Source organism: Chenopodium album, chromosome 17 (genome assembly GCF_948465745.1).
Source record: "Chenopodium album chromosome 17, dcCheAlbu1.1, whole genome shotgun sequence".
NCBI lineage: Eukaryota > Viridiplantae > Streptophyta > Magnoliopsida > Caryophyllales > Amaranthaceae > Chenopodium > Chenopodium album.
This window is the reverse complement of record NC_137850.1, coordinates 11428114-11438661: the sequence shown is the minus strand read 5'-3', so window position 1 is coordinate 11438661 and position 10548 is coordinate 11428114. Positions and strand designations below refer to the sequence as shown.

Here is a 10548-nt window from a genome sequence, read left to right as displayed (position 1 = left end):
AGTGTTTTGCAATTACTTTTTCTTGGCGTCAACTCTCTTTGAAAATCAGATTGTCTACTTTTGCCTCCAAACCGGTCCTTTCTTCATATTGGGCCTTTGGTTAAGTCCAGCTCATCTTCAATTACTACCGTCGACTGACCCAAAGCCTTTTACTAACTCTAATAGTTCATTTAACTCGGTCAATCGAGTCAACGTCAAGGAAAAGTCAAGAAAAGCCAATCAATGACCATGCAATATTAATATTACTTTATAATAACTGGAGTAATATCTTGGTTACAATTAGGGATTTGTATAGTAGATTGCTAATTAAAAGCAATTAGATAATAGGTAGTGCCAATACTATACTGACTTTACAGTTATTGGACTACTTACATAATGCATACCATCTAACCAAGTTAATCTTCCAAATACATAATCCTTGGATGCCTTCCCCTTCTTCGCCTTAATGGTAATGTGGAAGCTTTTCTCTTGACCTATGCTAGTGAACTCCAAGACAGAAGGATGGACTGAAATCGCGATCCCTCTCAGGCTTTGAACATGAGCTATGTACTTCCCTGGAGAACCAACATTCTTCAAGGTTCTAGTCACAGTGGTTGATTTTCTGAGATTAGGAATTGTGATTGAAGGGTAGTTAAGATTAAGAATACTAAACTTTTTAGGGCAAACATAAGGGCTTGCATTAAATAATGAAATGGATGTCTCATTATAACCAATTGCACACAGAAAATTCAGGTAGTCATTGATGTTCATGTCGTAAACCAATCCTGGATCCATAGCTGAATTAGGTTGAACATGCCCGGCTCCATAGTGTAACGGGTTTGCTTGTAACTTGGACGCGTTTGTTATGTGTTCGTACACATTGTCTATTATGCTAGCTGCAATTACAACAAATGAAACAAACCATTTAAGTAATTTGGATGTAGAATGTATCAATTCGCTAACCTTAATTTCAAAATAATCGCAGCACATAATAATTGCAACATTTTCTATGCAAAGGTTACTATTGCAATTATTTTGGAACGGAGGAAGTATAACAGTATACCCTGGTCTTGAAAGAGTGTAAAGTTATTAAGTTAATCAAGTAAGGTCGAGTTTTGGAAAAGCGACATGTAGTAGTTTACCTGTGGTCATGATAGCTGATTTAATTGCTGCAGGGCTCCAATGTGGATAAATGGTTTTAAGAAGACCAACAACACCTGAAATATGTGGACATGACATAGAAGTGCCTGATATGGAGTTAAACTGAACTCGACGTTTGTCAAACACTTGATTTGTTGGTCCTTGTGCTTCAGTATAGGCTGCTATCACACTGACTCCTGGTGCTGTTATATCAGGCTGAAAAAACAAATGTAAAAAAAAACATGATCATTATATTGAAGTATATAGATACACTCCAAAGTTGGAAATTTAATTATTTGTTGGTTGTGAAATGAAATTTGATTATAATGAACCTTAAGAATCTCCGGTGTAACTGTATTTGGTCCTTTTGATGAAAATGCTGCCATAAATGGTGACGGTTTTATTCCTAACCTTGTTGATGTTTGTGTAATGGAAGCCTTCGCAGACCTATCAATGAAAAAATAACTAAAGTTAATTTCAATGAAACAAAAGTCTCTAATATTTTCTTAGGATTTGTTCATGTTGTTTGTTCAAAAATAACATGATTAGTGTATGACTGACTAACAACATGATTAGTATATATAGCCAAACGAGCCCTTACTTTTTTGATTTGATATAGTTGTAAACATGGACACCGTCTCTATAATTGATATGAGAAGCAGGAAGAACGTGAGGATCAGCAATGATTTCATTAGCAGTATCCTGATCGTTAGCAAGGACCATACCGACTCCCCCAACTAATGCGACTTGTTGCCCTTTGTCTACTCTTGCGTTATCTCCTCTTAGGCAAACGACGATTTTACCTCTTGCCTTGTTAGGATCCATGGTTCCGAATTTGCATAATTGTCTACATCATAAAGACCATAAATTTTTTCATTAAGAAAATAAGTATATTAGAATTGAATCAAGAAAATAAAACTAGAGGAAAATCGATGTAACATGTTTATGGTTCTTACGCTTCTTCAATTGATGCATTTGCTGCTTTGACTTGAGCTGCACTCACTAGGGGATAGTACTTGCCAACTTGTAATGATTTTGGTGCCAAGCTTTGTCCCTTTAGTACAAAGATTCAAATTTAATTAATCAAGTTTTTATATTATTTGTAATATATTATATAAACAATATTATATGAAATATAAACTTAACAGTAAGATTGTAATTTCTAATAAATTTATTTTCTTGCTTTAGAAAGAATTTTTTTTGTTTTCACAAATTTATGAGCAAAGGAAATTTTCTATTGGAGTTTGGAGTGCCTAATTGGAGTTCTACATGACCAGCATTCCTAATTTTATGATAATCGAGCGAGTTAACACTGGACTTGAGTCGCATATATATTCATCTTGTTAAATTTTATTCAAACTCAAGTCACGTGTTATTATCAAGCTTATAAGTTTTCAAAATATCATAACTTAAAACACAATTAATTTCGCAAGTTACAACTTATATTTGTGCTAATTTTTTCAAACATTAAATTAGCTTCTCACCAATATTGTTTATTTTACTCCGTATTAATTTAAATTAGAGATTACTTTGTATAATATCTACATTGAATAAAGTAGAATAAATAATCTTATAGTTCACAAACCATTTAGTCTCATTAGCACCCCTACTTCAAATACTACGCAAAAGAATAAGATAGAAATTTAACCTCGAAATGTCGACCATTGCCGAGTAATACCCAATTAGAGAACTCTCGATCCATAGTACTAGCCCCAACTGTGAAAATCCAAGGAGAAACATTCACAACAGTACCATCAGTTGGCCCAGAATTTCCAGCAGAACACACCACAACAATGTTCTTCTTGACAGCATGAAACGAACCAATCGACAAACTGTCATTGAAATAAGGAGTAGGAGTCCCTCCAAGTGATGCAGAGATAACATCGACGCCATCGGCTATGGCTGCATCAAAGGCAGCCAAGATATCAGCATCATAACACTCACTGCCATTTATTGGCGGCCAACAAACTTTGTAGGCCGCCACTCGAGCTCGAGGGGAGCCGCCTTTGGCCACCCCTTTTCCGAACCCAAATACACTAGCACCTTGTACGAATGATCCTCCGGCTGTGGATAGGGTGTGGGTGCCATGTCCGTCGTAGTCTCGTGGACTGTTGATTTCTGTTGTGTTAGTGGTGTTGCTAGTTGATAATGCTGTTAAGTACCCTTTGTTGTAGTATCTTGCTCCGATTAACTTCCTGTATCAAGTTATTAATCTAAGTTATTATCTCATTTATACTTTCATAATCATATCATTGTATGTTTTGTGCATTTTTGTGGTCTCACATACATTATATTCTAAGCTTCATCTAGATATATAAAATGGTAATGCATTTCCTAAATGACTAAGTTGATTGTTCCAATATGAAATGATGCCCTACCCAAAACTCATTTCATTACTCGATCTTTAAGGTTTGTTAATTATGAAATCCAAAGCTAACTCACCGTTAAAGAAACATTGTAATAAGTTAATAACCTCACCTAGAATTTGTTTTTAATCTTTTTTTTTGTACAACCAATATTTAAATAATTAACTTTGACTATCTGTTAGAATAACAACTATCCACATGTGAAGTTAGGATTAGTTGCCGATCCCACATTGAAGCATTAAGAGATTCAAATATGACTAATAAGAAATGCATAATATTGATGGGCAATTGATTTTAGAATAAAAGTCTACTAAACTTGTATGTGATCAGACTCTCCTTACAAGAGTTTATAGGCATTATAGCAAAACACTACTACCTCGAACACGCAAGCGTGGTAGCCACTATGAAGATGTTCAGACCACTAGTTAATGCATAATATTGATGGACAATTGACTTTAGAATAAAAATCTACTAAACTTGTATGTGGTCAGACTCTCCTTATAAGAGTTTATAGGAGTTATACAGCAAAACACTACTACCTCGAACACACAAGCGTGGTAGCCACTATGAAGGTATTCTGACCACTAGGTCTAGTGGGCTGGACCAAAGCCTCCATTATTATCTGCACCTCACTTTACTTTGGCATGGTACGGTGTGGGCGTGCGGGTTGGTTGACACTTGAAATAAAATCGATGATATTCGATCATATTACCAATGGTGTGACCACGTAAAAGAATCATTTTGATGCCATTCTAATCATCTACCTAACTTTCAAACCAATACTATTCCTTGTTACATACTTTTCCCTTTTATTTTCCACCTTTGAGAGATAGGACTTAGGACATGGGTTAGATAATTACATTCACTTTTTTAACGTCAAATTCATTACTAGGTTTACTTGGTCCATTAATAGATAATTTTATGTATGCCAATATTGTTGGAAGTTGGAACTATGACATTATTACAATTGATATGTGAATATGAATATAACTAATACTCGGTATTTAACGCATAAAATTTTACATGCATAGAAAGCAAACTATTCCCTTCGATTTTTTTTTTTTTTTTTTGTTCTTCACACATTCTTATTTGGGTTGGCCACACCGTGTGGTCAGCCATTATAGGGATTATTTCGTAGTTGTCATAGGGGTTATTTCGTCAATGTTACAAGCCGGGGTTACTCAATTAGTATTACAGGGGTTACTTGTCATTCAGTGTTATAGGGGTTACTTTGTTTTTTTATAAGTGGTCACATGATATGGCCAGCCACACACAAGACGATTTTTTTTTATTCTTTGGTGTTATTGTTAAGTTAAAAGAATCTTTTAAATTACAAGTATAATACTCCGTATAACATAAAAACAGTAGTTTTTTAAAGCATAACATTTATTTTGAAACGGAAAATAAATCGATTGTTTTCAAGTTATCTAAAATCTATGTGAGTAAATGAGACTACTTATGAGATTACTTAGTCAGTAATTTGAGTTGGAGGTATTATACTATGTATAACTCGAGAAAGTAACAGTTAGAGGTATGGCAAATAATTATAAAAAAAGAATGCTAGTCTGTAGAAGAGGAGATAAAAATGGACCTATTGCAATGGACTCCACCATTATTGTTGCGACTTTGGCATATTCCTTTCCACCGTGCCGGAATAGGTCCAATTCCTTCATCTCCAAAACTCTTTGATTCTGGCCACACCCCTGATTGTGACATTCATTTATATTAATTAAGGTTTAGAAAAGTACAAGTAACCAACTAACAAATGAAAATATGTATATTGGAGTTGGATGTTGATATTTTATTTCTAGACGGCCTTATATATATATATATATATATATATATATATATATATGTATATATATATATATATATATATATATATATATATATATATATATATATATATATATATATATATATATATATATATAATATATATATATGTATATATATATTAAAAAAATTATGATCCTCTCTCCTTTTCAAATGGTCATATTATGGCGACAAAATGTAGAGGAGTGGCTCTTTGCATGCACGCCAATATTGACGACACACATGTGCTTTGATGCCTTCATTCTCAAACAATATAAGACTATTCATTGGTCATCAATCCAATCTTGCATGACTAAAATTTTCTAATTACTTTGTTGATTATGGATCTCATAAACCATGATTACCCTACTTGTGTGGTCAAACCTTTCTGCATGGCAGCTACATACTAACGCAATACACATTTTACGTTTACTATAGTATTTCCTTTTTCTTATTCAATTATATTTTACGCAGTATCCAACACATTTTTTAGTAATTAATTATATCTTAAATGGAAAAATTGTAAATAATAATCCCAACTTTGCTCCATTTTCTTTTAATAATCCCAACTTTGAATTAATCTAGAATAATCCCAACTTTAGGGTTGTTTTATTTCTTCAATCCCAAACAACCCCCAAAGTTGGGATTATTCTAGAATAATCCAAAATTGGGATTATTAAAAGAAAATGGAGCAAAGTTGGGATTATTATTTACAAATTTTCCCATCTTAAATTGCATAAATTATAAATTTTGATATTTGATTATTACACATTAAAATCATCCAACAAGATTTCACATAATATATTTATATTTGTATATAAATAACAATACACATTCAAAAAGAATTTAGTTTGACTCTATGAAAAGTGTATAGAACATAAATAGTATAACTACAATTATTATTTTTGGTAAAATGACAATAATGTCAAGCTAAACATTTTTCTAGCCTTTTAAATCATCATAGTCCTGGACACATTTTAATTGACACACTTCCCTTCATTTTAAGAAAATAATGACAATAATGACTTAGTTCATATTGCAACATTAGGGAAGTTCAAATGATTTAGAAAATTGGGTAAAATGTATGGGCTACTAAATGGTTTGGATTCTACATTTTCTCACATTGAACAAAAATTTACATAAATCTTAAAAATATATATATATATTCCGTATATTTAATTATTATTCTTATGTATTTTTTAAAAAAAAAAAATGTACTTGTAATGGATAACCAAAGAGTGCAAATTATTTCTAAAACTACTAACAGTTACATAATACAATAATATGTATCGTGGGTAGGAGGGAGCAATTTCATTTTGATATATTCATATAAAACAACTTGCACTCTTTGGTCATCTTAATTTGTAGCATTCCTGTTTATTATGGAAGAGTCAAAATCCATAAGCATCTTTCCACATTTGAACTAGGATAGTCAAATTCAAAAATTAATAATAGGTTTATAACTCTGACAATTAGTTTAAATTGACCCGTTATACCATGATAACAATATGTTAATGACGACAAATTAGGAAACAAGACAAGGTTATATGAGTACATTATATTGGAGCTTTTATAACCATTAGTACGTAGTTATACATTATATATAAACATTTTAATATCAACATCGATCTATACTGATTAGTAGTTTTATAGGTCAACCATTTGGGTCCATACATCCATTTATCTAGTAGAAATGTAGAATTTGAGAGTTTTTATTTTCGTATTTTATTTAATCCTCAAATTAAAGGGACTTTTTTTTAAGTTTATCCTTTTTAAATTTGTTTTTATTAACCATTTATATAAGAGGAGATCAAAATCATCGTCACACAAAGCTCATATATATTCTAGGACAACAAACGTGTAAACATATGCCTTAAATTTTAATTATGTCGGATTTAAGCTAAGACGGTCTAAATAACTCTATACAAATACTAACACGAAAATTGAAAGTTCAAATAGTTTCTTTCTAGCACAATTAAATTAAATGAAATTTTAAGATCGAGTTGTTTTCGTTTTACTTTTCCTAATTATGTATGATAAAATTGTAACATTAATTATATAACATTTTGCAAAATTATTTCATTCTACAAATAATGACATATTTGATTTTTCTATCATTATTTTTGATGAAGAATGTGATGATATGTACTAAATTGATCATTTGAAGTTAGAAGACGATGTGGACAACATAGATTTGACAATTGACACTTCACCACATCTCATTTTTATTTTTATTGTTTTTAAAATCGAGAGCAGCCTGCCATATCATTTTCACTGAATTTTCAACGTGTGAAATAAATGTAAAGTGTACAATTTGATATAAAATAAACTTAATCTTTAGTTTAAGAATTGTTTTTAGTCAATTAACAAGGCGTTGATTAGCTTAAGCTAAGCTTTGTCCTAGACTCCTAAGCCATAATGCCAATTATCAGATTTTAGTCTCAACGTAAAGATTATTATATATCATGTTATAACTTGGTTAAGGGCAGTTAAAAGAATTTTGAAAAGAAAATATTAACAATTACGAGTATTAATTAACACTAACCAACATTGTGATTCTGTCAAAAATTTCTAAACTTATGCATTATTAGAAAATATATTCAATGCTTATATGAAACTCTAAGGTTACACTGTTGCACATATCATAATAACATATTAAAAAAAAAATGCATTATAGGTTCGAAACTTCACAATAATAACAAGATCGAGTTCGGAATATATATTATTAAATTATTTCATATATACTTCATTTAATATTGAGCAAAACAACAAATAACTAACCAGTATCAAAGTTGGCAATAATAGTGTCTTCACCAAATCTTGCCTTCTCCCAGATTGAAAAAGGGGGCACTTCTCCATCATCTTCGAGCCCTAAGAAATCCCATGATCGAGTTGTGTGCAATTTTCTTCCCTCATTTGGAAATACAGAGATCACATTTGGATGCTCTAAGTCCCATTTATGATAATATTAACAAATTATTATTTTGCATTTTCATTAAAAAAATAATAAAATAAAATAAGTATTACAAAAATGCAAGTGTGTTGTTACATACTTGCAATTTCTAATGCTCGTTCTTCCTCGAGAACAGCTGCAAAGCCATTGATATGTTTTGTGTAGGAGTAGAATATTGCATCCTCGGCATCACTGCGACTGTGTTAGTAAAAAAATTTCGTGGGGTGTTAATTATTGCTTCGGTGTTAAAAACTGACAAGTAATAATACATTGATATTTTAACTGACAGACATTATATATAGATGAAATTAGCGAGTTATGTGTTATAACGAGATTAACGACTTCCAATAAAATCGGATTTAGTACCTTCCAAGGTAAGATCCCAAGAGCTCATAATGTGATTCTTTGACTTGATGAAAATCAAATTCAGAAACTTCTTGTCCATGTGAATGAGCTCCCATGTACACTACATAGGACTAAATAATGATGTACAAAGAAAAGTATGCTAAATTGGTTAGTAAAGTTGAACAAAAAGCAAGAGATTTTTAGTAATTAATTAAGGAAATAAGTGTGTAATTATGGGTTTAATTACCTTCTTAGCGAAAGTAGGTTGTTCGTTCAGTGTAAATAGGAGGATGAGGAGAAGTAAGAAGACTGAAGCAGAAAGCCTCATTGGTCGTTTGTATTTTATTTTTAGTAAGATGCCCTGTTTTGATTTGGTGGTTTCTTCAAATAGAAAGAGGTTTAATATTGCCTTTGTTTTGGAGTAGGAAGTTGCTTGTGATGTGGGTATATATTTATAGAGGACAAGAGGTTGTCTTTTTTAAGTTGGTGATAATTTAAAAAAAAAAAAAAAAAAAAAAAAAAAGTTAATTCATAAATATAATACTTCCTCTGTCTCAGTTTACTTGCAACATTTTGACTGAACACGCTTGTCGATATACATGTTTTACCATCGATATCTTTTATTATATATTCATAAAAGCTATAAAAAGTTTATATTATAAAACTATACATTAAAATAGACCAAACAATATCTTACATGGTTACATTGACTTTTATATAATTGCTAAAAAAGATGGTCAAAGTGAGAATGTGAATAGTAAAAGTCAAAACATTGCGAGTAATTTGGGATTAAGGGAGTATATTAAATCATGGTTCAGCTTAATTTAGTGTTATAATGTAAACTTTGAGGGTGGTAAGTCAATCTCTAGTTTCTACGAGTTCAACATGTAAACCTAGCAAATAGACTCTACTTGGCCAAAATTTCATATGTTTGAAATTGGACTTTTTTATTTTTAACACGATTTGACATAGCTATGTTTAGTAATTGTCTTTTGATCAGATTTTTCATTTGTTTATATCTTTTGATAGTGTGATCAAATAACGGAGAAAACAAATGTTTGGTAAATGGTTTTCCATTTAGCGGAACAAAATTGATATATTAACTTTTCAATGATCAATAAACAATGAGTTATTCTAATTACAAAATTAAGTTTTGCTATTTATTCAATTATTATGACTGTTTAAACTTATAAGTCTAATCTTTATAGTTTTGATAGGCTGATAGTACACAATTACTATTACAGAGTAATTAAGCTATGCCAAAAGGTTGTTAGGTCGGCTTTTAATGGTGATTTAGAGTGAACTTAATTTTATTTGTGTGAGCTCTCATAATATTTCTATTAAGTATATGAATTGGACAATTAAAGTAGCTTATTTTCACTAGTAAAATTTTAGCAAGACTCTCGTTTTCTTATGAGCAAAATAACAAATAGTATGCAGAAAATTTGTGAGAGAAATGATCTTATACTAAAAAAAAAAAAAGTGGCAAAATGAGACTATTTTTTAAAAAAAATGTGAGATGGAACCTTTTGACGAAATTTGACTCTTGACCAAAATTTTCCACCGTTGACTATCACGTGCCACACATGGCAGTAAAAAAAAAAAAACATAAGTGTCTCTTCCCCTTCACCAGGGCACCGTCATTCTCTCTCCTCTTTCCCCTCATCACCCGACCCCGTCCATCACAACAACCATCGTAACCCTAAATTAAACACTACCACCCAAAAGTTAAACCACGACTCCCTAGTCATCTCCATAAGACACCACCAACAAAAACTCCACCACCCTCGAAAACCCTCACACCCATCTAAAAACCCCAAAACGAAACCATCCTAGCCATCTACTAGCGACAACAACCAAGATTAGGGGTGGGGTGGTTTTGTTAGGGGTTTACAGGTGGGAGGGGTCACACTAGGGTGGGGTTTTCTTTAGGAGCTCAGAGAGGGGGGT

The 10548-nt window shown here is 31.7% G+C and overlaps 1 protein-coding gene across 1 annotated transcript; it reads right to left on the bottom strand.

Annotated features, from left to right (window-relative positions):
• Positions 1-232: 232 nt before the first annotated feature.
• On the bottom strand, positions 233-9129 carry LOC145587599 (subtilisin-like protease SBT5.3). Its single transcript, XM_081644331.1, has 11 exons — positions 8846-9129; positions 8620-8729; positions 8354-8451; positions 8082-8246; positions 5077-5188; positions 2768-3314; positions 2076-2173; positions 1721-1966; positions 1452-1566; positions 1122-1335; positions 233-875 (listed from the first exon to the last, which is right to left on the bottom strand). The coding sequence occupies exons 1-11, from the start codon at positions 8924-8926 to the stop codon at positions 340-342; spliced, it is 2322 nt and encodes a 773-aa protein (XP_081500457.1). The 5' UTR covers positions 8927-9129; the 3' UTR covers positions 233-339.
• Positions 9130-10548: the final 1419 nt, after the last annotated feature.

Coding starts and splice junctions, on each gene's coding strand:
- LOC145587599 (XM_081644331.1), bottom strand. CDS start 8,926: ATGAGGCTTTCTGCTTCAGTCTTCTTACTTCTCCTCATCCTCCTATTT. Junction 3,315..5,076: donor GGTGGAGTCCATTGCAATAG/GTCCATTTTTAT, acceptor AACTTGATACAG/GAAGTTAATCGGAGCAAGAT. Junction 1,567..1,720: donor AACTATATCAAATCAAAAAA/GTAAGGGCTCGT, acceptor TTTCATTGATAG/GTCTGCGAAGGCTTCCATTA.